Source organism: Panthera tigris, chromosome A1, assembly GCF_018350195.1.
Source record: "Panthera tigris isolate Pti1 chromosome A1, P.tigris_Pti1_mat1.1, whole genome shotgun sequence".
Taxonomy (NCBI): domain Eukaryota; kingdom Metazoa; phylum Chordata; class Mammalia; order Carnivora; family Felidae; genus Panthera; species Panthera tigris.
This window is the reverse complement of record NC_056660.1, coordinates 81,144,768-81,170,898: the sequence shown is the minus strand read 5'-3', so window position 1 is coordinate 81,170,898 and position 26,131 is coordinate 81,144,768. Positions and strand designations below refer to the sequence as shown.

At 60.2% G+C, this 26,131-nt stretch overlaps 1 protein-coding gene across 3 annotated transcripts in view; it reads right to left on the bottom strand.

Annotated features, from left to right (window-relative positions):
- The window catches only part of MCF2L (MCF.2 cell line derived transforming sequence like), a 129,625-nt gene that overhangs the window by 59,608 nt on the left and 43,886 nt on the right, over positions 1 to 26,131 (bottom strand). The window contains exon 1 of one of the 3 annotated variants that reach the window (XM_042980446.1): positions 24,048 to 25,167. The exons of 1 other annotated variant lie outside the window; for it this stretch is intronic. In XM_042980446.1, the coding sequence (XP_042836380.1) occupies positions 24,048 to 24,192 (145 nt within the window). In that variant the 5' untranslated portion in view covers positions 24,193 to 25,167. Of the gene's footprint in view, positions 1 to 6,042; positions 6,126 to 24,047; positions 25,168 to 26,131 lie in introns of those variants that run through there. One more of the 3 variants, XM_042980452.1, reaches the window with a different exon arrangement.

Here is a 26,131-nt window from a genome sequence, read left to right as displayed (position 1 = left end):
GGGGTGGGGGTGACTTCCAGGGGCGGGGTAAGTGGAGGTTACTAGAGGTGCCTGGCGGTGAGCCTGGACAACGGGCTCAAAGGAGCGGCAGCTGGAGGAGACGGACCTCTTGGTGGGCCTGGGCCACGCAACGGCAGGCTGCGGGGTCCTCACCGCACGTGCTTCTGTGAGTGCCTTACCCTAGTATCAGTGGTCGGAGAAACAACCTCCGGCCATTACCAGAGGCGTTTAAAATCACCCCGTAATTCTTGACGATTTTTCTCACAGCCCGAGTGGAATTGTGACTCAAGGTGGTAAACACTGTCGCCGCCAGCGGTGGAGGAGACCGCGTGGTCGCTGCGCCGTGAGCCCGCACACACGCTGCGCGGGGACGCCCCAAGCTGCACGGTCCCCGCTGGGGACCGCGGGGTGTGGAGCTGCTCACGCCCCCCCGCACGGCCTCCTGGCAGCCGCTGTGATGGGGGCCGGGGGGGCCGCAGACTGCTGGCGGCGTCACCCTTCCTGTGCGGGGATCCCCGGTTTCCGGGCAGAGGCAGGCATGGTGACCCCAGGCGCTCCTTCTCCTGAGCTGCTGTTGGTCCGCACAACCGGGGCAACGGTGGCGGCCCCTCCTAGCGTGCCCGGCGCCTGGCGTGCGGGGGGTACTTGGTGGTTCCCAACGCTCGTGGATGCACGGCTTGCCCTGGGTCCCCTCGCCGGCGAGGGGACTGGCCGCTGGACCCCACAATTCTCTCAGAGCGTTTTCCACTTGGCTGCCGTCACCCAGAAGAACCTCACAACGACGGGAGACGCTGTTCATTTCCATGCGGCAGAGGACAAGGATGGCGGCTGTCACAGCTGCCCGCGTAGGACTCCGTGGCTGGCACCCCGAAAGCACCGACGCTCTACACGGAAAAGGGCGACTCCGTGTCGCCGAGCCTCACACGCACGCGCACACGTACACACGCATACGCGGCACGGGCGCACCAGGACGGCGCCGCGGGACTATGCTCACGGCGCAGCGCCCGAGTCACCCCTGAACGTTCCCTGCAGACCCTGTTTCAGAGCTAGATTTGACAACTGCAACCCCGTTAGAGGAGGAAACGCCTAACATGGCTCCGACCCCACATCCGGGAAGACAAGGACCCCAGCGCCCCACGCGGCGCAGCCCTGCATCCGGGCGGCACACCGGCCTCTGCTCCTTCCCCAAGTCCTCGTCGAGCCCTGGAATCTGTGTTCGGGCGACGGCTGTCAGGCCCACCCGCGCCCCTGCCTGGGCCAGCCCGTGAAAGCCCTCCCGCGGCACCTGCGGGGAGTCCAGGCCCCCAGAACACAGTAAGACCCAGGGCCACATGCCCTCCCTGCATTCACACTGCCTCGGGCCTCTCTGGACCATTCCAGAACATTCCTTGGGTCTGCCCTGCTGGCCCGGAAAGTCTCTGTGTGGGTAAGAAATGTCTTCACATGCTCGGTGCATGTGGGTCCTCCCTGCATTCTGGGTGGGCGCCAGCCCCACGCTGGGGAGGCCGCAAGAGGTCAGAGGACCCCCCCCCCCCCCCCCCCCCCCCCCAGCCACAGAGTCAGCCTCTGCAGGTCCGGTTCTGGCACTTGACGTAGAAGGTGCTAGAGCCTGGAGTGCATCTGGATTAAGGCAGAGAACAGCTGTGATGTGTGGGGACAGAACGGAGGTTACATTCAGGGCCAGTGTGGCCACCCAGGTCACATGGGGCTCTGCCCTGCCCTGCTCAGCAGCTCTGTTCACGCTTCCCAGGCACGACCCCAACCCGCAGCCCCAGACTCCTACAGCAGGCGGGAAAAACAGGAAACGGGGGCGTTCTCTTTGGCGAAATGGCAGTGGGGCTGGAAGCGCTAATGAGCTCACTCCATCCTTCTAGGACTGAGTGTGAGGGACACAGGAGGTTGAGGTCAGTGCTGGCCCTAGAGAGGCCTCTCCCGGGACAGCACACCTTGCCTGCCTGCTGGAGGTCTATAACCACGCCGGTGGGCACCTAACCAGCCGCCAGGACAGGACAGGCAGGGAGGGAGGCCACACTGGGCAGCTTCCGACGGTTCCTGGGCTGCCTCGAGTGTGTGGTGTGGCTGGACCCCATCTACCAATATGCCCCATTTACTGAACTCTTGTGCCCACGGTCATCACAAACACAGCTGGGCCACTCCTGCCTGTGCCCTCCGTCTCTGGTTTTGTTGTAAGGTCCACAAAGGTGATGGGGGAGATGGGCCCAGACACAGAGCCTGGGCAGGTGGACGTCTGCGAGCCGGCACTGCCGCACCCTGGCCACATCCCCCTCCGTCCCGGCCCCACAGAGCAGCAGAGTGGGAGGCACTCCCCAGAGGCTGTGGAGCTGGGGTCCGGGGCGTGGGCTCGGGGCGGGGGCTCCTGACAGCCGGGGGCCAGCTCTGACCCAGGGACCTGGAGCTGAGAAGGGGTCCTTTTGCCACAAACGAGGGCCTCCTTCACACCCTCAGCACGGTGTCCCCGCGAGGCCGCCATCTGGTGCCCATCCTGCCTGGAATGCTGGCCTGGCTGCCGATACACTTTCAAGCCACTTGTCCCAGAAGCCCCTGCAGCCCGAGGCCTCCACACCCCTGCGCACACGCAGCTCCCACCACAGATAACCATCAGAAAGGAACTCCCTTTCAACTTTCCTGAATTTGAAATCCCTGTGAATCCAAGGGTCACACTTGTGTTTAATTCCAGGGAGGGCTGCACTGCCCCCTGGCTCTGCGGCAAAGCGTGCACTTGTGAGGGTTTGGAAACCAGCGATGGGACCCGGAATGTTCACGGAGTCCATGTCCCACCGAGCTGGGAACCAGGTGGGAGGCTGTCCTCACCCGTAGGCAGGGGCAGGAGAGTGGGCTCACCGCTGGTCCCATGCTGCTGCCGCATGGCCAGGGCAAAGCCCGCCAAGGGGCCTGGGAGGCTGAGCGTTACCCCCCTGCTCGGCCCCCGCAAACGAGCCTCAGGCCAAGGGAGGCTTGAAAGGAGTGTTACAGGGCCTCCTGGTCATGCTCTGTGGGCAGATCAGAAACCCAGCGGGGACGTAATTGGCACCAGATTTTAAGGCGCAAATGTCGAGGAAGAGGGAGAAAACCATAGAACTGAGAGTGTTGTTTGCTTGTGAAGCCACTGGACTCCACACAAGTGCCACAGTGAAGCCCCGGACAAAATCAGGACTCGGTGCACCTGGGAGCCTGTCGGACCCACAGCGCGTGGGCCCCCACAGCGCGTGGCCAGGTCCAGGGGACCGCAGAGCAGGGATGGCAAGGGCCTTGCCGAGCTGGAAGCATCACCGGACATGCCCTCAGGCCAGAGGTGGAGCAGCCGTGGTAGGCCCAGCGAGGAGGCCTTGTGGCCACGTGGGTGTCTCAGTGTAACACACCACATGGTCAGTCTTCGGGGCAAGGACAGGCTGATGGGCTGAGGGAAGCTTACGAGACCTGCCAGGCATCAGCCAAACTAGCCCAAAGCAGGGCTGACTGGGGGCAGGTGCCATGGACGGAGAGCCAACCCCTCCCGGAGCTCGCTGACAGCCGCCCTGCGAGCTCCTGCATCGAAGGGGAGGACCCTCACTGTTGCCTCAGCACGGGACGCCGTGGATCCTCACTGGTGCCTCGACATGAGATGTTGTGGACCTGTTGTTATTAGCAATGTTCCTGCGGGTGAGCATCGCACACTGTCCCAGGACTGCACTAAGTCCTCAGAGGAATCTGCTCATGTGGCCTGGATGGGGCACCAGGACGGGGCCCCAGGACAGGGCAGCAGCCATCTCTGGCTGGGATTATTCCATCGAGGCAGACCCAGCGCCTGGGGCCCCAGGAACCCTGAGCCCAGCGAGCTCCTGGAACAGTGTCCTGGGAGAGGGGTGTTGTGTGGACCGGCCTCAGGGACCGAATGGGCTGATGCCTGAGGATCTGAGCGAGCGTCCAGGGCTGGGGAGGACGGGCAGGGGGGAGGCGGAGGAAGAGGCGCCACCTCACATGTGTCCAACAGCCAGCCGTGCGCATCCAAGGAGTCAGACCACCGTCTCCCACTCTTCAGAAGCCTCGACTTAGGGTCAGCCCCAGAGCGGTGTGTGTGACAGCCCACCAGCCACCCTCCCTCTGGCTTTGGGCTGAGCCTCCTGCGGTTCCTGGCCTGGCCGTCCCCAATCCCACACCCACCTTCTAAGTACCAAGAATTCCGTAAATCTAAAAGCAAATAGGAAGTTGCTTTATGCTTCACGGAAGACACGTCCTCAACAAACAGGAGCAGGCGGGCCGGGGCGGCGTGGATGGGAGGGCGCATGTCTTGTGTCCCTGGGGCTCCGCCAGGATGGCCTTTGGGATGGGTACTGCCTCTCTCCAGCTGGGCCAGCAGAGCAGGGCACAGGTGCTCCAGGTGCTGGCCCACCGGGAGCCCCTCCACACCTCCCCGCTGGACACACACACGGGACAGCATCTGGGAGGCAGGGGTGGAGATGGAGGGACAGAGGGGTGGGGGCAGGTCAGGCTTCAGCAGGGAGGGGTCATGAAACTGCTGTCATGAGGGCAGGCCAGGAGGCGCCTGGTCTGTGACAGCTGTGTCACCTTGGGACACCGGACACGCCATGGCCTTCCCCATGGTCTCCTGTTGACTCAGGACAGTACCAGCCTCCCCCGAGCAGACGTGAAGGGAGATGGTAAACAGCAGGTGCCCATCCAAGCCAGCATGCAGTGACCTGGGGCTGGAGGAGTGTGGCCTCGGGAACTGTGCCCACAGCCGCCATGGGACAAGGATGGACCGCCACGCACCAACAGCTGCTCCCTCGGGCAACAAGCACCTTCGTTTTGGGGAAACAGCAAATGGAAACCGAGACAGGAGGGATGGGGCAGCCCTCAGTCACAACAGGCCAGGTGCCCGGGGCGCTCCTGCCCCACCCACGTGCTCACAAATGCAGCACGTCCGAGCAGCCCCGAGGATTCTGAGGGAAAGTTCCAAGAATCAGAACTAGACCCTAGTTAGGAAAACGAGGGGACGTCTGCGGTGGCCGGCGAGGCCACGCTGGGGCGGCTCCGGGGACAGAACACATGTCAGGCGCCCCGAGAGTGCTCACGGCCAAGCTGCGTCCCACACGGCATCCCCCCCAGGACTGCGGCCTCCTCGCCGAGGCCCCCAGTCAAAGGCGACTCCCCACACGCTCAGCACCTGCTGCCGCGTGTACGCATGAGCCATAACCCTTCCCGCACGGCTGCCTGGGCGGTTGGAGCCCCGAGTCCTGGGGGTCAGGAACGTTCTTGGCCTCAGCCATTCACCACACACCCAGGGTGTTCGTCATAAAGCTGGAAACTTCAAATGTTTACCGGTTGCCGCTGACAAGCCAAGATTTGACTGATTCATTAAATTTCCATAAACAGCTGATGAGTTCTTTGTCCCTCTTTGTCAGAAGAACCTGCCTGAAAATGTGCTCATGACAAATTACTTCAGGATGAGCACTCTTCTGTCCTCAGGACAGCAACAAGGAGACGTGGCCATGCCACCTAGGGCCCTTCCCCAGGGTCTTTGTTCTCGGGGATCTCAGGACCTCAGCAGATCTCAGAAGTGCCAACCCTGTGACCCTGACGGGAGCAGGTGCGACGAGAAAGGGCCACGCAGAGCCAGGGCGGCCGCGCACCATCACAGGCTGGGGCCACCATGGGAGAGCCTCCAGGGGAGCGGCCCTGTCCCCGCCCCCCCAGCCCTGGGGCTCCCGCGCGTGCACAGGCGTGTCCACAGGAAAGCGTGAACAAAGGAGGCTTGGGACCATCTCTCCAGCTTCCAGGGTGAGCCGGCAGAGCCCTCGCGGCTCCAGAGGGACACCCGGCAGGGAGAGAAGGGCAGGAGAGCAGTGGCTGAGGCTCCAAACCCACAGCGGCACCTGACCCGCCCCCCCCCCGCCCCGCCCCCAGAGCTCCCTTCCCAGCTGCACTGGCTCCACCCCAGCCTGGACCCCACTTATACCCCCATCCCCGGCTGCTGGCTCTGCAGAAGGCCTGGCCTCTCCCCCTACCTCCCCCAGCTAGCGCCAGCTCACGGCCCAGACGCACCTGTGCTGGTCTTCAGGAGGAGCCACAGCCCGGAGATGTCCTGCGACAGCAGGGAGATACGGCTTAAGGTCATGCTGTCGCCACCAACGTGCGTCAGGAGGCGGCGGCCTGCCTCCCGGAACGCCCGTCCTGGGCGCACAAAGGAAGGCAGCAAGGCTCCATTTTGGGGCCACCAGCCGGCCTGCCCCCCAGGGCCTTGGTGCCGGCTCCCCAGCAGCGCGCAGCTTGCTAGAAGTGCTCGCAGCCAGGAACTGCCCAGCCCCCTCGCAAGCCTCCTGCGGCCCCGGCTCCCTCCCTGCCGCCCGTCAGCACCCTCCCTGCGGGGGCCCCACACCCGCCTAAGTCAGCCCCCAGACCGTGGGCGGGGCAGGGTCTGCACCTCCAGGCCTTGGTGGGAGGGCACCTCGCCTGCCCAAGTCTGTCTGTCCAGTTGGTCCCCCGCTCCTTGGAGAGCTGTGTGTGTGCACAGATGTTCACGTGTGTGAACAGGTCCTGAGCAGGTGAGATCTCAGACGCCCCCAGGGGCTAAGAACATGGAAAATATAACGGGGAGGGGGAGGCCCTTGGGGAGCTCGTTAAAATGTGGGTTTGGTTCTGCCTGGGGGTGCAACCAGCCTGGTGCTAATGAGCTCCCAGGTGACAGGAGGCCATGTCTGAGGACCAGGCTGTGGGCAGGAAGAGGGGAGGGGCCCAAGGAGCCCCCCAGCCCTGGGGAGCAGGGTCTTCAGGCTGGAGCAGGGCTGGTTTGGGGCCTTGTGATAGGAACCAGCTCTGGCAGAAGCCTTCAGGGCATTTGCAGAGTGTACCCCCACAACCTCCCTTGGAACGTAATGTCACAGACTCGCTTTCCCACCAGCCAGGGCCCCAGGGGCCGCAGGGTCACGCTACTGGGGCACCGTCACTGCACTGGCAGCTGCCGGCACCCGCTCCACACCCGCCCCCTTCCCTCCTGTCACGTGACCAGACTGACCTGGTCTCTGCTGGACAATTCCAATCCCCTCCTTCCTGCTCCCCAGCCTCCCCCGCTGACGCTTAATGCGTTGGCCGAGAGACAGGGTGGGGGGACGTTCAGGCAGACCAGGGTGCAAGCCCCTGGCACAGTGGGCCGGCCTCCTCCGAGCCGAGCCCACCCAGCCTCCTCTGCGGCTGCCCTCACCGGCATCGCCCTAGCCGGGGTCCCCAGCGGCATGGCCGGATTAGCTCTGTCCGGGGCCCTGGTGCGGCTTCCTCGCAGCGCTGGGCAGGCCTGGGCGGGACACCCTGAAGTCCAGCATGCAGGGAGGCTGTGCCCAGCAAGTAACCGGCAACCAAACAGGAGGGCTGAGAAAGAAGGTGTCAGACCCGACGCTCAGCCACCAGGAGGGACGTGGCTCTTATGCAGGAGGAGGACAGGGCCACGTGGAGGGGCGAGGGGCTCCAGGGACGCTTCTCCCTCCCCATGCCCCCATTTTGGTGCCACAGCAGGCTCTTGTGGCCTAGGCCTCAGCCTCTGGGCCCACGGTGGGCACTCAGTGCCACCAGCAGCTGCCTGTGCTCTCAGGAGGGCAGCAGCCACGGGGGTATGACCTCAGCTAGGGGCCGTCTGTACCCAGGATGCCTGCCCACATCCGTCCTAGTGTTCCCCACACCCTGCTGGGCCAGGCCCTGGCAAGAGCGGGGTCTTGCACCCTGGGACACATAGCCATTCCTGGGCCTCACCCACCTCCTTTTTCCCACCCTGTCAGAGAGAACGGCTGCCTGGAGCCAGCCGAGGTCCCCCCCAACTCCTGACCATTGGACTCACGACCGACCAAGTCCACAGTCTGCCCTCCAGGCCTGCCACTGTTCTCAGGACACGTGTGTGGCCACACCTGTGACGGCACCTGTTTTCTTGGTTTACTCTCCAGGCGGGGTCCTAGCAACCCCCCACCCCATGCCTCTGCCAAGCATGCGGAATGCTGGTCCTGGGGCTCACGCAAAGCGAGCACACGCTCTAAGACGGGTCCCTTTGGAACCGGGACACAGCATTCACAGAGGCAGCTGCTGGGGGGACGTCTTCCCTCTGCAGACCTGTGATTCATTCATCCCAGAAATGTGTGCCAGCTGCTCTGGCAGGCATGGGGATGGAAAGTGACAGTGCTCGGAGGTGGGTCGTGGTGAGCAAGCAACTTCCCCACCCCTGGCCACTGTCCGTGAGGGGCCAGGACTAGTCCCAAATCAGTACTGGGCTGGGCTGGACTCTCTGCCCCAAGCACCCACAGAGTTGGTCCGTTGCCGGCTTTGAGTTTTTCCCCAAACGCGTCCTCCTCTGAGGGCACCCCTCACCCACCCACCCTGAATGGCGACCCGCCGTCTTGCCCTGCGGCCCCACGTCCCCCGGGTGCTCACACCCACCCCGTCCTGCCCTCATGGCCTGCATCCCAAGTGCTCACACCTGCTCTGACCCGAGGCCCGGCCCCCAGGCGAGCTCCCTTACTTCACCTCCCGCTGCTCGTCCAGTGCCCACAGAGGCCCGGCACATGTGTGTTAAGTGGCTGCGGTCACAGGTGGGCTCGTGGACCGGTGATGAGGGCGCGGAGGCGACAGCGTGTGGGTGGTTTCTGTGCGTCACCTTGTCGGTGCCAGCCTGCCGCCGCCCTGGAGGCCGAGGGTGGAGTTTCGGCTTCCAGGAGGCATGTGCGCCCCGTGGCGGGGTCACTGCCCCCCTCGCTCACCGCAGTTCCCGCCCCTGGCTCTTGGCCACAGTCTCCACCTCGAACCACTACCCCTCCCTCTGTGGCCCCACCAGGCCCACCAGGAACAGCCAGGATCTGGTGGTTCTGCCTCTGGCTTCACCTGCACCCAGAGCTGTGTTCTCTGGGGGACCCTGTGGGGAGCCAGCCTTCCAGGGCAGGGGCGTAGGGACCAGAGGCCAGGCAGGCATTTCTGCCCAGTCTCCAGGGCCAGAGGCCAGCTGGGAACTGGCTCAGTGGCTGTGGCCCTGAGAGCCTCCGAGGATGGCCTGGGGAGGGGGCCTGGCCCTGGGATGCATTGCCAGGGGTTTGTGGACATCAACCCTGATTGGGTGATGACAAGTATTAGTCACTTTTCTCAAAAACGGGTAGAGTCCCAGAGCCCACTCCGTGTTTTCCTCTGTGTGACAGGTGGTGAAGCCACCGCAGGCCAGTGGGTGCCTGGGGACAGAGCTGTGCACACAGAGCCCGCTGTCGGGCACAGGTTTCCCCTCAGGATGCAAGGGCCAGACGATTTTGCAAGTATTCACCTCTTTCTGACCAACAACAAAGGCAACTTTATGTGGTTCCACCCCACAGTGCTCGCAGGTCAGGGGAGGAGGGAGGAGCCCTGTGGCAGAGACCGAGGCCAATCCAGGAGGGTGGGGGCAAACTGGATGGGGCAGGTGTGAGCGGCCTCAACGGGCAGGTTGTGCTGTTTCCTGTGCAACATGCCCGACTGCGACGTTGTCTTCCCTGGAGGGCTCCTGGGGCCAGGTCCTCTGTGCCCCTTCCTCGGGGAGAAGCCTGGGGACAGGGAGGCCCCATCTCTCCCTCCTCAGCCTCAGGTGAGTGATGGACACTGTACGTCACCACGAACAGGACGTGCTGGTTTATGTGTGGAAATGCAACGGGATCGGTCAGAATCTGTAACGTTTGGCACCCAGAGTAGGTGACACACACTTGAAACACAAGTGTGGAGGACCAGTAGGCCCAGCGCTCATGGTCCTTCCGTGGCTGCGCCTGACTGGTCCGTGCAGGCGTCACTCCTTCCCCATCCAGGGGTGCAGGAAAAGCTAAGCCTGGCACGGAGCAGTCTCCTTGTGGGCAAACCCTTGTCCCTTTAACCTTACAGGTGCATCTGCATGACCTTAACACGCGTTCCAGCAACGGTGCAGGGAACAGGGCCAAAGAGTGGCTCCCGCCAGTTTCTGCCAGATGCCGGCGGGAGGGGGGGCGGGGGGGACGGCGCTGCTTCCTGCATCCAGAGCACAGCACCTCCCTCACTACCTGCCTTGTCTCGTCACCACGGCAACCCAGGCAGGCAGGTGTCTGCTCCACTGGGGCAGTCGGGGAAGCTGGACACTATGGCTGCTGTGTACTCAGGCTACTGTCTTCCTCCTGAGGCCCCTCCCCCCAGCCCCCAGCCCCTCTCCCATCCCCTTCTGGAGCCCCCCTCCTGCCTTCCTAACCCCCTGCACCCCTGCCCTCCTTTGGCTCGGCTGGATCCTTCTATCCCTGTCCTTCTTGCCCTCGAACCCGCTGCTTCTCCTGTGATGGTGCTGTCCTGGGCACCCCCCAACTGTTCCTCCCTCTTTCTCTCAGGCTGCCCTTCCTTCTGACTTCAAACCGGCTCTGGTAACCCCGTCAGCTGAGGACAGCGAAGCCCCATCAGGCACGCGGGCACCCCACCCTGATGCGGCCCTCAGCTGCCCTTCCTCTTACACACCAGTCTCACACTTCACTGCACTTCTGTCAGGCCCAGAGGGGGTGGCCAGTGAGCACCCGGTGCCCTGGCTGGGACTCCACCCCCTGAAGGTCCTGGAGCCAACACCAGGTGCCCAGTGGCCACCTGCCCGGTCTCCTCAAGCTGAACTGGAAGGCTCTCTTTGGCTTATTGGAAAAACAAACCCACGAGCGGCAGCCATCATCACATCTGCCATGGGCTTCCCCTCGTCCAGGCGTGGCCTGGGACCCAGGTGCCATCGCTCCCCTCCCGAGGGCACAGGCTGTGACCTGGGGTGAGCTGGCGGGAGCCTCGTCCTCCTCCTCCTGGATCAACAACTTCTCTCCACACACCTAACAAATCCGGGCGGGCGCTGGGGCCGGGTACACAAAACACAGCTGGAGCCTCAGGTTGATTAAAATGCCACCGTAGGCATGGACACCATCAGGGCGAGTCCTTCCACGAGACGCCCGTGGGTCTGGGAGCAAGCCGGCCTCGCCCTGGGGAGCTAGGGGTGTCGGGCGGAGGGCGTGCGGCATTCAGATGGCGGCTCAGGGCACCGCCTGCCTGATTCAGTGCTTCCCACCCCAGACAGGAAAGGCAGCCATGTCCCCCCACCGTCAGGAGGACACAGGTGGCGTGTGGCGTGTGCCAGAGGTCGGAGGGTGAGCAGAGGTGACTGACACACTCTGGATCATGATGGCCAGGGGCTCGGGACCCACCGAGGCTCCCAAAGGGAGTTCTGGGTTCCAACCCGGCCACCGAGCCGGGGTCAGGCTCCTCCGTGGAGGGGCTTGGTAGGTGACCCCGTGGTACACAGGAGTGGGGCCAGGCATGTCTGACGGGCTGAGCCTGAGTTTCGTGGGGGCGGTGGGAGAGGCAGGAGCAGCTGAGAGGCAGGCCAGGCCTCGCCCACAGGAGCCAGGACCTAGGGCTGCTGCACCCAGGTGTTGGCGCCCACTGGAGGCTCGGAGCAGGCGCCAAGGGGCCTGCACCCATAGGTATGGCATCTGCATCTGAGGAAGGGGTCCGGACCAGACATGAGACAGCACGTGGGAGGACGGATGTGGCATCAGGGGGCCCCTCAGGAGGGACACCCGGAGAGGGAGGAGGGAGGCACGGCCCGGGGCTCAGAGGTTCCGCGGGAAGACGGCCAGGGTAGGGGTCTGGGTGTGCGGACAGGACAGGAGCCTGCACCGTGTGGCTGGGTCTGGGGGCACACCTGAGACCTGGAGCTGCTTCAGTCACTCAGGGAGTGCCCAGGATGGCAGGGGCCGTGGGCCGCGTCTGCCGCCTCGGGGGTCACCAGCCCCATGTTCCAGCACCAGCACCTCTGCTGCTGCCCACCTGTCCCAGGTGACAGACAGGGTGCAGCCTCCCCGGACCCCATCCTGCATCCCAGCAGCCCCACCGCCAGGGCATGGGAAGGCAGCTAGGGTCTGAGCCAAGATGCCTGTGATGGGCTGTGGGCTCAGAGTTCCTCCCACTCCCCACCTCCTGCTCTCCCTCCTGGGGTGATAGGCGGGGCCCGGGGTGGGGCTGCTGGCAGCTGGCTGCAGCCCTGCAATAACCTGGAGGGATGAGTCATTAAGGTCAGAGTCTTAAACAAAACAGGTGGCCTGCGCTCTGACAGGGGACAGTGACCAGGACAGGGTGTGGTGGTCCCCGAGCCTGGCCCTGGGCTCTGCCCCTGGATTGCCAGTGGTCTTCTCTCCATGGAGCACATAGTCTCCAAGCAGCTGCAGTTAGCAGTTAGCGGGGAGACTGAAGCACCAAGCGCCAGGTGCGGGGACCCCACCCTTCACCCCAGGAGCATGCAGGCCCCCACCCACCCACCCAGGGCAGCCAACGCTGAGTGGCATGAAGACAGAAGACGGGGGCTGTGCGTCCCTGAGACTGGCCTTGGGCAAACTGCAGGGGCCCTGCACCATCGCTCCCACCTTGTGGATGGGAAGACTGAGCCTCTGCCTCAGCACACAGCGAGGAACAAGGCCTGCGGGCTCCAGATGGCGCCAAGGCTCAGGGGCCCACGCCAGCTGGACCCAGATGGAGCGGGCTGTCCGCACAGTGGGGGGGAGCAGCTGCCCCCGGGCCCTGGCAGAGGCGCCCCAGAGAACAGAGACCTGTTCAGAGGCCTGACCTCGTCCTGAGACAAAGGGTGTGGTGGGGGTTCTGGCCTAGGGTCCCACATCCCCAAGCAGTGGGACAAGTCGAGCCGCTCCTCGGGCAGACGGGTGGATGGAAGGATGTCTGGAACCATGGCAGGGAGGGTTCTGGCCGCAGGCACACCCACCAGACCTGACGCAGTTGTCCCTGCCAGCACGTCCCTGCACCTGCCGGGAAGGGAGGTGGCAGGGGGGTCCAGGACCCATCCGAGGGGTCTAGCCACCTCAGGGTGCAGGGACTCTCGCATTTCCCAGCGTTCCCTGGACACCCTGGAGCCCTGCAGCCGGTTATAGTCAGGGCCACGACTCCTGTTTTCAGCCCAAGCCCCCGCTCATATCCCCGTTTTCTCTCTCTGGGTTGCACTCCACTGATGGTTAACTCTACTTTCTTCATAGACTCGACCCTTGAAAGACCATCCCAGTCTTGACCCCAGACTTCTTCGTCCCCGTGCTGTCACTGTTTCAACCCGGCCAGTTTATCTTTCTGGGATGCTAAGCAGAGGCCCCTGACCCTGTGCGGGGCCCAAGTGTGGGTGCCCAGCGGCTTCTCGGGAGACTGCATTCCCAGGCAGGACTGAAGGACCCATCGCATCCAGAACATCCCTCCAAGGCTTCTAGAAGTCGTTAATCATCCTGGAGGGTCCTTGTTTCATTCCAGAAATCTGAGGTCCCCTTTTACTTTCAGACAACTGTGAGGCACAAAATAGCTGTGGTCCAACAGACAGGTGCCCGGGAAGGGGCAGGTGGCGGACTGGGGGAAGCAGAATTCCCGAGGCTTCCCACAGCAGGGATGGACAGATGGAGGCCGGCCCCAGATCAGAAGCTCCCAAAGGTCTCTTATCTCTGTTAAATTAGGCTTTTACTTGGAGATCATGGTAGACCCACACGCAGTCGTGGGAAGCAGTGCAGAGACCTGTGGGCCTAGTGCCCCTGCTGGCCACGCCAGGCCTCCCCGTGGCCACACCACACTCCCTTTTCTGTCAGTGAAGCCATGTCTCTGTTGCTGTTCTGTGTTTCATGTGTATTTTTAAATTTTTTTTAACGTTTATTTATTTTTGAGACAGAAAGAGACAGAGCATGAATGGGGGAGGGGCAGAGAGAGAGGGAGACACAGAATCCGAACAGTCTCCAGGCTCCGAGCCATCAGCACAGAGCCCGACGCGAGGCTCAAACTCATGGACCGCGAGATCATGACCCGAGCCGAAGTTGGACGCACAACTGACTGAGCCACCCAGGCGCCCCACGTGTCTATTTTTATTCAGAGGCATGAGACTTGCGCACAGGCTGATGGCCCGTGCTCCCCACTGTCCTCACCTGGACCCCGCTCCTGCTAAGGCAAAGATCTCCGGCAGAGCCAACGCGCCTTCCGACTTGAAGCCATTCCTGAGGTGTTTGTGACTCACCAGTGAGGATGGCCTGCTTCCCTTCAGACCCACATCCCTGCTGTCACGGGCATTTTGGGGGCTACAGCAGGGCTCCCTCACCTCATCTCACCTCCTCTGATGTCTGTCTCCTTCAATGGCTTCTCCTCTGTCCCCCATAAAACACTCAAGCCCTGTCCCTCCTCCCAGCACTTTGCCCAGTGGCACCTATGCTACCACCGTGGCTCAGAGCCTCGCTTCTGTGGCCTGCACTGTCCCAGGTTCTGCTTCCCACCCCACCCCACCCCACTGCCACACACACAGCCGCTTGAAGTCCTGTGTCTCTGAGATCCTGGACCGAACCCCCATCTGCCTCTGTGGCCACTGCCCAGGGTTCCGTGAACCACCCGTCTGCTCTCTGCTCCCGCGTTCATATTAACACATATGCTCCTCTTCCTGGAGGTCCTGCCCCGTGTCACCAGGCAGCCACCAGAGACCATAGGCCTCCCCGCAACCATGAGCCGCCCTGACCCCTGGTCTTTACAGGACCTGAGCTCAGCCTGACGCTCGGTGCACTGGTGCAGACGAAACAAGGCCAGGTTGGGAGCATCTCAGGATTTGTGCTGGGCCTAAGCGCTCTGCAGACATGAGATTAACGCCAGTGGTGGACGTAAAGTGCCCCCTTTTATCTCTCGGAGCTCGGCTTTCGAGGGCCCTGGCAGTGACCCGGGGCACTCCAACGCGGCGCGTGGTGACGTCCTGGGAGTCCCGAGTCATGGCGTGGCTGCTGGGGTTGCTCAAATATAATGGAAAATCCGTGCTCTTGATGTCAGAGCATAAACGAACTTTTTGGTGTTGTTGATGTTGTGCTGATTTACGATAAACATGTGGGACGGTCAACGTAGATTGATTAATGGAGTGTTAAGGGCAGTGGTGAACGAAGTAAGTGCCCCCCAAATCCAACACTAGAAGGTTCTATGTCTGTTCCACAAAAGAGACCCGGCTGAGAAGGCGTCTTGTACCACGTTCGGCGGCTCCACGTGAGCTCCATGCCTTCCTGTAAGGAGGCACGCTTATTCCCCACATCTGCCTACGAGGAGCAAAGCCCAAATGCTAACAGGGGGACAGATGGGTTGGATGTGCTCACACTGGCTTTGTGGCAACAATGCAGGTTATTCTTAAGGGCACACTGGTTTCTAGTAATAAAAGGTGATGCTGTCCTTGGTTAAGGAATTATTTTAAATACCATGAGATTAGTACAGTGTGTACAAAATAAAAAGTAGCAAACAGCACTTGTGGCCTTAAGTCCCAAATGTTGGCCAAGGTGGGGGCTTGTGGTCGCAGCCACAACACAGCAGACCCCAACGGGATACAAGTTACTCTGGTCCCTGAAGGCCTGCAGGGCTCCCGCCCATCACCCAGCTCACTGGCTGGGCAAAAGCAAAAGCCTCATGAACGTTTAAAATGCAAATTTCTGTAAATGGTGTAAGAAAGTGCTCTAGTTTCATCCTTCTGCATGTTGCTGTCCAGTTCTCCCAGCACCACTTGCTGAAGAGACTGTCTTTTTTCCATTGGATGCTCTTTCCTGCTTTGTCAAAGATGAGTTGGCCATATGTTTGTGGGTCCAATTCTGGAGTCTCTATTTGATTCCATTGGTCTATGTGTCTGTTTTTGTGCCAATACCATGCTGTCTTGATGATTACAGCTTTGTGGTAGAGGCTAAAATCTGGCATTGTGATCCTTCCCGATTTGGTTTTCTTCTTCAACTTGACTTTGGCTATTCGGGGTCGTTTGTGGTTCAATACAAATTTTAGGATTGTTCTAGCTTCGAGAAGAATGCCGGTGCAATTTTGATTGGGATTGCATTGAATGTGTAGATAGCTTTAGGTAGTGTTGACATTTTAACAATATTTCTTCTTCCAATCCATGAGCATGGAATGTTTTTCCATTTCTTTATACCTTCTTCAATTTCCTTCATAAGCTTTCTATAGTTTTCAGCATACAGATCTTTTACATCTTTGGTTAGGTTTATTCCTAGGTATTTTATGATTCTTGGTACAATTGTGAATGGGATCAGTTTCTTTATTTGTCTTTCTGTTGCTTCATTGTTAGTGTTTAAGAATGCAACTGATTTCTGTACATTGATTTTGTATCCTGCAACTTTGCTAAATTCATGTATCAGTTCTTGCAGACTTTTGGTGGAGTCTATTGGATTTTCCATGTATAATATCATGTCATCTGCAAAAAGTGAAAGCTTAACTTCATCGTTGTCAATTTTGATGCATTTGATTTCCTTTTGTTGTCTGATTGCTGATGCTAGCACTTCCAACACTATGTTAAACAACAGCGGTGAGAGTGGACATCCCTGTCGTGTTCCTGATCTCAGGGAAAAAGCTCTCAGTTTTTCCCCATTGAGGATGATGTTAGCTGTGGGCTTTTCATAAATGGCTTTTATGATGTTTAAGTGTGTTCCTTCTATCCTGGCTTTCTCGAGGGTTTTATTATGAAATGATGCTGAATTTTGTTAAATGCTTTTTCTGCATTGATTGACAGGATCATATGGTTCTTTTCTTTTATTAATGTGATGGATCAGATTGATTGATTTGCGAATATTGAACCAGTCCTGCAGCCCGGGAATGAATCCCACTTGATCATGGTGAATAATCCTTTTTATATGCTATTGAATTCGATTTGCTAGTATCTTGTTGAGAATTTTTGCAACCATATTCATCAGGAAAGATGCTCAACGTTGCTCCTCAATGGGGAAATACAAATCAAAACCACACTCAGATACCACCTCACGCCAGTCAGAGTGGCTAAAAGGAACAAATCAGGAGACAATAGATGCTGGAGAGGATGTGGAGAAACGGGAACCCTCTTGCACTGTTGGTGGGAATGTAAACTGGTGCAGCCGCTCTGGAAAACAGTGTGGAGGTTCCTCAGAAAATTAAAAATAGATCTACCCTATGACCCAGCAATAGCACTGCTAGGAATTTACCCAAGGGATACAGGAGTACTGATGCATAGGGGCACTCGTACCCCAATGTTTATAGCAGCACTCTCAACAATAGCCAAATTATGGAAAGAGCCTCAATGTCCATCAACTGATGAATGGATAAAGAAATTGTGGTTTATGTACACAATGGAGTACTACATGGCAATGAGAAAGAACGAAATATGACCCTTTGTAGCAACGTGGATGGAACTGGAGAGTGTTATGCTAAGTGAAATAAGTCATACAGAGAAAGACAGATACCATGTGTTTTCACTCTTATGTGGATCCTGAGAAACTTAACAGAAGACCATGGGGGAGCGGAAGGAAAAAAAAAGTTAGAGAGGGAGGGAGGCAAACCATAAGAGACTCTTAAAAACTGAGAACAATCTGAGGGTTGATGGGGGTGGGAGGGAGGGGAGGGTGGGTGATGGGCATTGAGGAGGTCACCTGTTGGGATGAGCACTGGGTGTTATATGGAAACCAATTTGACAATAAATTTCATTTTAAAAAAATGCAAATTTCATTTCAGCCATCACATGTAGGATGCCTTTCTCACCTAATCCGTTCACAACTATCTGGCAGATTTCTGGAATGCTCAACAGCTTCTGGTCCAATTTCCAACATTCTAATGAAATCGTGCTAAAAAACTCTGCTTTGATTTCACCACGGGATGGATACTGCAACTGAAAACCTGTCTGAAAGGTGCCGGTGTCATTCAGGAAAATGCGCCGAGATTGGGGAATTGGACAGCCCGCTGTGGAGCACGAGGAGGCGGAGAGGAAGGCCACTGGCCCGCCTGTCCCGGGGACTCACCCCAGTCCTGTGCCAACGCCCGGCTCGCTGTCAGGTGCCGCTCAGACTGTGTGTCCTGGAGTGAGCACACCTCCAGCCCCCTCCCCGTGGCTGCCGGCCTGACCCTGTCAACCATCACATGGGGATGGGGTGGGTGTGCAGGAGTCTCCTCCCCCGGATGGACATCTCTGCCCGCAGCTGGCCGGTTCCCCAGGCGGGCTCTCCCAGCCCTGGCCTGCACAGAGACTGTGCAGCCTGATGCACACGCTTTCGCTACAGCATGGAGCCTAGGCCTGGCGCGGGGGACCCTACCTGCTGCGCGGGTCTGAACGAGAGCGCTTCTCAGGCCTTGAAACGTTTTGTTTACTCATTCGTTCTTAGCTTCACCCAGAAAACCTTTTATTTTTCCGAGAACTCACTCCTGTAGAGGCGTCACGGCGAGGCGAGTACTCAGGTACCTCTTTCAGGCAATCTTGGAAAATTAAGGTTTCTTTGGAAGAACAAACAGTTCACAGTATTTTGAAGGAAAGTGCAAACGGGCGGCCATGGCCGTGGCTTCCCGCCCCAACTGGTCTGGGTCCACGTGCAGGATGAGCGTCTGTCGTTTTTTGCTAGCGTGTTGTTCCTGAGGAACCTGCCCCCGGCCCACACACCTTGCAGGGTTCAGAGCAACGATCGCATGCCAGGATTCACACAGGTGTTGCCAGCATGGTTACGGAACCTCTGGGTCTTTCTCAATATAGGACGGCGACAAAGAGGGGCTCTGTCACCCACGCTGCTGCCAGTATGGACCAGGCTTCCTACAGCTCTGACCACGCCCCAGGTTGATGCGGCCCAAGAAAATGTCCCTGAATTATGAGTCCCTTTGCATGTCACATGGAGCCCATGAGCGAATGACGAATCCAGACATTGACCTTGATCTCCTGCCACTGCAGAAAGTCGTCTGTGGGGTCTTCTGGGGCCCGCCAGCGTGCCACCACATGCACGCACATGCAGGGCCACGCAGGAAGGGCTGACGCCCACCTGTGGAAGGCGCTAACTTGACCCTTCTGCTCCACACGGTGTGAGGGAAGAGCGAATCAAGTAGACACTGCATGCGAAGTGCCCTACACACCCCAGGCAGAGGCAGCCGTACCCACAGAGCAAACGACGCACGTGATGACAGATGTCAGCCTGTTTCCTCTGAATCACGACAGACCGGGTGGGGCCCCCCTGAACAGAAGCATCACCCTCGGTATCCGCTCGCCTGCGACCCTCTTCCAGACACGGTCTGCTCAGAGCCCCATCTTCCTCCCCAAAGAGCACAAGGTCACCACTGTGCCCCACTGGGTCCCCCCCCTCCCCAGGCGCTGGTGACAAGGTTTGCTGGGGAATCCTGTCCAAGCACGGACACCACGCTGTCACACACGCTGGCACATCTGTGTCCTCAGAGCAACTGTGTCCCCGGAAAAGCACAGCCCCCCACCGCCCCGCCTGACAGCACCTTTGGGGGACGCTCTGTCGGGCTGGGCTCCCACGTACTGCACAGATGGCCCTCGGCCGTGCCCCCAGGGCTCCAGGAGGGTGACTCCTGTCCTGCAGCCCTGACTCCACTCCGAGTCCAGGCCAGAGCTGTGGGCCGAGAGGTGGGAAGGGCAGGGTCGTGGCCCTGGGTCCAGGCCACCACTTCGTCAAGGCGCCACTCTCGGTCACAGGAACCGTGGCGTGGGGGAGACCGGGAGGGGAATCCGGATGTGGAGTGAAAATGGAGAGGAAAAGGGCTGAGAACAAAGCAGAAACTCTGCCGTGGGACTGACATCACACAGGTGGGCTGGGGGCATCTGCCTCTGGTGCAGGAGGGACGGCCCAGTGTGCACACAAAGGAGCTTCCAGGAAGTCTGCAGGGGCTGGTGGGGAGACCCCGCCTCCAAAGTTTCCTTCCCACCTGGCTCCCACCTGGCCCCCTCCAGTGGCAGCCCCCTACCTGCCCCCTCCACCTGGCCCCTACCCACCTCCCACCTGCCCCCCTCCAGTGGCAGCCACTCAACTGCCCCACGGCCCTGACCTGCCCCCCACCTGCCCCCTCCAGGGGCAGCCCCTGTTGGAAGCTTCAACCCTCACTCAGCCTCAGTTTCCCTGTGGGGAGCAGCATGTGATTACTGTATAAACAGATCAGCCCAGGGGCCAAGCCCCTCTCTGAGCCAAGCCATGCTGGCCTTCCTGGGGGTCCTCGGTGGGGGGGGCCACCACCGTGCCGTCTGGCTTGGCGCCATCCCCACTGTCACAGAGACAAGACCAACAGAACCAACTGTGGGTCCTGCAGCAAATCCAAGCACGTGCACACATCACCCACTGGTGCCCACGCTCCCGACAGCCCCTAGACAGCTCCCTAGACAGCCCCTAGTCCGAAACACAATGTTGTTTCGGACAACTACTGCCTGGCCGTCCTCGGTGGTAAAGCAGGTATTGTTCACAGGAGACACCAAGGCACAGACTTGACCACAAAGCTCTCCATCGGAGGATGAGAACGCGAACCCTGGGCCACACGAAGGGCCTGGTAAACATCTGAACGTCCTGTCTTCATGGAGCTGTGATCCCTCCTCCCAGCCTGGTCACAGTGACACCACAGATTTGTCCTCACAGACAAGATGGGCCAGTAAAGAAACCATGTGATTCACATGCGGCCGGTTTCGTGAGCTTCAGGGGCAAGTGGAGGAGGAGCCCCACTCCGGATGGGATACCTGCTCAGCCCCGGTGCACGGCCAGGGCTCCAGGGGCATTCGCTGGGCTCTGCAGCTCCCCGGAGCCGACCATGGAAGCACCTTAAGTGTCACCAAACTGCATTTCAACTACAGCACAGTTGACCTTCCCGTAGGTCACCCTGGGTGTCACTCTGTTGGGGCATAATCAACACCAAGTAGCTGGTGGCTTTTGTTCTGTTTGCATGGAGCGTGTGGACCCCTGCACATGGAGCGCCCCCCAAACGAGGCCCAGCTTGGCTCTGACGGGCCTGGTGCTGGCCACGCTCCCTGCTGTCCAGTTCGGGCCAGCCGTGGAGTTGACCCTCTAGACACAGGGATGTCCCTGGCTTTTGGTAGCAGAGGGCATGACTCAGAGCTGATGATAACTTTGGATGAAAGGCTCACCTACTCGTAACACCCGTTCCCTGCGCTGTTCTGAGCCCCACGGGTACCTGCTTGTGACTCACAGGACGTCCCCCCTTCACCACGGGAGGTGTGGAACCGTCTCCAGGAGGCACGGCTACTGCATCACACCACGGCCACCAAAGCCAGGAGTGCTGGGAGCGACCCCAACAGGCGGTGGCTGATGAGATCCAGGGACTCACCCTCAGCGACAGACAGCAGCCAGGAGCACCACTCAGAATAGACGTAATAGCTTTTCATCTCCGCCACGGAGATTCGGGCCGCGCTTCTGTCCCCCATGGCTGTCCCTGTTCCCGGTTCTGCTGCCTTCCCTGCTCACCCGCCAGCCTCTCCCACTGAACTTTGCTCCCTAAAATCTGCGTGAGGGACCAGCTGACTTTTTACTTCCGTTTCACCCATGAACAGAGACAAAACACTGAAGGGTGATTACCTTCCCACAGGCTCACATCTGCTCACCCCACCCTGCGTAAGTACACACGGACCCCGGCTGGCCGGCTCTGGCGGCCCAAGGAGGAAGGAACGTCCCGGCCTGTCTTGGCCTCAGTTCAGGGACAAGGGACAGCTCTGCCGGCATGACTTCCCTGAGCTTTTGTGGAGGTGACAGGAAGGTCAGATGCAAGGAGGGCCCACCTGCTGGCAGAGAGATGTGTGCATGCTGGGAGCGCCACACAGGACAAGATGCCCAGAGCAGCCCCACACCACCACCTTCTTCCACCTGATAAGGTCCGATGCTCCGGACACGGGTGACGATGTTTGGGAACAAACAGAGGCGGAGGCCGTATTTGCTGAAAGGGAGGTGAGGACCACAGAGACAAGGTCGCCCTGACCAGCCTTCTATTCCAAGCCTGTGGGTCTCTAACAGGTCTGGGGTGTGATGCCTGAGTCCCCACCTGGAGATGCTTTCTCAGAATCCAGGGGGGCATGGGCTGCCTCGTGCCACCGTCACAGCCCTGCCTACCGCACGGAGCTCCACAGGGACAGGGTAAGGCACCCCTCCCCCTCACTCTGTTCAGGGACCACGGCAGTGGACAGAGTCCACACACCTGGGCCAGCGAGGCAGTCCAAGCCAGCTAGACAGTGGGGCTGGCTTCGGGTCCAAAGCAGTCCAAGCCAGCTAGACAGTGGGGACACCACAGATCCTGTGGGTGTCCAGAATCAAGATGCCACAAAGACCCAGATGCGTCAGGTCCCAGAACTGTCCCCAGGCCTGAGCCAAGCTATCCCCAAGCAGGCTGGTGGAAGACGGGGAGTTGGGGCTAGGTGCCGGAAGCAGTGACTTCAACCAAGTTGCCTGAAGTTTACAATGATGAAAATAATACGAATCGCCAGATTTCTTTAGAGCAAGAACCCTGTCCTTACCAGCCAGTCTGACCACAGCCCGTAAGGAAGCATCTCAGTACAAGTATTTCCTCTGATAAACACACTTTAAACAAAACCACACGCTCTCTCCTCATTTTCGCGGGTCTTGGCTGATCTCACCTGGGTGCTCTGGGGAGTCAGAGAGCACGGCGCTCTGCTTCCCGGAGCTCTGGAAGAGTTGAGAGCCAGGTTTGCAGATCTGGCTCTTCTGAAAGCCGTTACAGGCAAGACCCAGCAGACACCGTAGCCAAGTACCAATGCACACGTCCCCCAGTGCTGGGCGTCCCTTAGAGCTACTTTCAGGGAACTCGGGCTTTTCCTTAGCACCCCCCACTCTTCTTTGAACGCCAGGACCCAGGACTCAGCACCTAACTGCCCATGATCCACCTTGGTGCCAGTACGAGCCGGCACACTCAGCCTCTCGTGGGCACTAGGGCTGGTGGAGAAGCCTCTCGGGTCAGCACCCCACCGGGCACCCTGAGCAGACATCGCTGCAGCAGTGACCTCACCATCTGGGTCACCTGGCTGATGTGGGGGAGGCAGGCTCAGGCCCCACATCACCCTCCCCCATGGGGCCTCCAGGGGTTGGATGTTAATTTAGTCCTTCAGAGTTGGGGGTTCTCAGAGAGCAAGTCCTCCGAGGCCAGTCTGGTCAGAAAACTCGGGGACCCCTGTGAGCCCACATCCGATGACCTCTAGACAGTGGGCTTAGGAGGGGGTCAGGAGGGGCACAAACATGTGCCAGGCTGGGGCAGGGGTCCACATGGCCCCTCGTGACGACCCCACTCACTCCTCAGAGTCGGCAGCATCCACCAGAAAGTCGAGGACCTGTATTTTAACCCTGAACATGTGCACGGATGCAGGTGAGCTGGGAGTGACAGCCGAGAAGCAGAGGCCATCAGGCTTTCAGTGTGTGGGCTCCGTCCTTCCCCAAAGAGAAACTGAGGGAGGCTGTCTGGTCACAGCCGAGCCCGCCCTGCGGCCACCAGCCACACCAGGGCTGAGACTATCCCGCGGCCACCAGCCACACCAGGGCCAGGCCCTCAGCCCTGCAGTTTTATGCACCAGCTTCTCCCATCCTCTTGGGACACTAATGGGCTAGAGCGAGGCTCCTACTCCCCACCAGGGAGGAGCTGTGGGGCCCCCAAACCAGGGGACATGTTGGGCTAGTTTTGTTACTTCTGGCATCGATCACCTTAGACATCAAGGGCATCTGATGCCTGACAAGGTGCCCGATGCCGCAGTCAGCTGCTGCCCCAAGGTCAACAGCAAAGCTCAGGCTTCCCGGTCTCCGGGAGAAAGGACAGAAACGAGGGACAGGTTCCCTCCTCCAGCCCCAGCTGTCAGCATGCCAGGCTCTGGTGGAGGTCAGCCTGCATGGACGTTATGTTGAGACCCAGGAGAATTCCCACACCTTCCTCCGAGAGAAGCCTCCTTGGGGACAGCCTATGCTCTGGCTGCAGGGGAGGGAGCACTGGAGGCCGCCTGGGATGGATGCCAGGGCAGGATGCCCCTCAGGCCGCAAGGGCAGGGCACACAAGGGCACACAAGAGCAGGACACACGCACGTCCCGCCTGCCACCGCGGCCGAAGCAGAGACTCAGGAGCCCACACTCCTCAAAAGCAGAAGACAGTAAACCAAGTAAAGCCGGACCCACAGTCCGGCTTCAGTGAGACAGCCCGATGCATCATTTCCAACCTCCCAAGTACTTCAAGGGGCACGCGTCCCAGTGACACGTACAGGGAGGTGCCCACCGGCAGAAGGGACCCCGTACCTGCTCCTGCGTCCCGGGTGGTGCCAACCCGTCCCGCCTCAACAGGCAGTGGGCGCCTCGAGGTCCCCCGGCGTCTCCGAGGCAGCAGCCAGAGCCGACGCTGGGGCCCCCCGGGGGCCCCCCGAGAAGCTCCCTTCGCGGCCATCACGTTTTCTCCAGGGACGCGCACGGCAGCGGGGGCTTCGATTCCACAGGGCACAGTTCCCTTGCCCTGCAGTTCTCCTCTGCAGACGGTCCACAGCGGGCGGGCACTGGCAGTGGGGGAGGGCACCCCACCCCGCGCTCACGCTGAGCTGGGCAGGCGACCTCCAGTGACCTTGGGTTTGCCGAGTCCTAAGGAACAACAGAGCGTCCAACCGGCTCCCAGAGTCCCCGGCCTCCACCTCCAGGCCTTGCTCTGCAATCACTCCGGGCGCGGGCAGCCCAGAACCTCCTGTGCACGGAGGGCCGGCCCCTGCCTGTCCCCTTACCTGGGGGGACACAGCCCGGACACAAGGCCTGCGGTGTCAGAGGAGAGCTCTGCAGAGTGGGGGCCAGGCTGCAGAGCAGTCTATTTGCAGGTCTTGGGCGTTTCCTTCCTCGGAAAGGGGCTTGTGCTGGCCGGGGCTCCCAGAGTCAGGGGTTTGCTTCGCTGCCCAAGTCAGAAACACCTTCCAAGCTCAGGAAATCTCAAGTTCAAACAAACAGCTACAAGGCGGGAGGAAGGGAGGGGAAATGGCCCTGGGCCTTCTTGAAATAAACTGGGAGATTCCGCCGTCTGTGACCCCCGCCTGCTGTCCAGCTCGGGAGGCAGGAAATGATAACACCGCTGTGCTTGGCAAGTGACACTTTCCAGCGATGTCAATCGTGCCCTGGACCCCAAGGCTCTGGCCCCTCGTGCCCACGATGATTCTGAGGGGGAGAGACTGCCTGGCCACCTGCTGCCCCCACCTCTGTCCCAGAGCGTGCGCCCATGTGGGCGTCACGCTGGACACGCCTCCGACCCTCACACCTAACCCGCTGGGCAGTTCACTCAGTTGCCGTTTATGTGTGACACAGGGGAGGGTCCCAGGGCTCCCGTGTGCTTCCTGTACGCTCCCGCCCACGGGGGCATCAGCACGTGGGTCTGTCTGAATGGCCACGCTTGACCCCAGGAGCCACGGGCACCCCTTCAGCGGTGTAGCCGGTTTGCAGCAAGACAATGTCTGCTTCCTTCTGCCCCTTGGCACCCACCTTCCTCCCAGGGGTGTTCACAGGCTGGGGGGACCCTGCCAAACACCAGGCCTTCCCTGCCAGAGCTGGGGGCTGTGGGGCTGAGGTGACAGTGTGGGTCCCGCACGCCTGCTGGCTCAGCCCCGATGAGGTCCCCTTTCAGCTCTTTGGCTAGGAGCAGGCTCACACCTCTGAGCAGGGGAGGCACTGGGAGTGCAAGCAGGTGCTGGCCTCACTTGCCTCTCCTCTACGCCCACGCCCCCTGTGCTGGCCTGCGTCTGCCGGCACGCAGCTGGTGAAGCCGGCTCCTGGCGCTGTGTCCGTGAGAAGCAACACGGAGAGAATGTCAACGCACTGGCCGCCGAGCCTCCCATCTCTGCGCTTCCACGCGGGCCTCCGAGCAGAGGCCGTCCTGGCGCACAGTCAGGAGGAAACAGATGGCGTGTTTGATGTGGTGCGTCCAGGACGCAAGCCCTCTTCCTGTGACCAGGGACCAGAGCCCTGAGGTCCGTTCAGCACAGGGCACCGCAGGAAGGACATGCGGAGACGTGGCCACGGGACATGTCTCTGTGTCCACGGGAGCTGCCCGCCACTACTGATTAGTAACCGCCACGAGCCCCGTCGTGTGTTGTTCTGAGGCCGGGGCCGAATTTCTTCCCGTGTAAACGTGAAGGTGCGCACAGAAAATCATGAGAACGGGAACTTCGGGGCCGCTCACGGAGCAGCTGGTAAGTCAGACGCACACGTGTGCACGTGTACACAGCCGTGGCGTCGCTGTTCCAGCAAGTGGGCGTGGCTGACCCAGGGTCTCCGACTTTATGGAAATATGTCTTAAAGACGTTACTATTTAAAACCTTTTCCAAAAATCAGTTATGAGACACGAATCTGCTCAC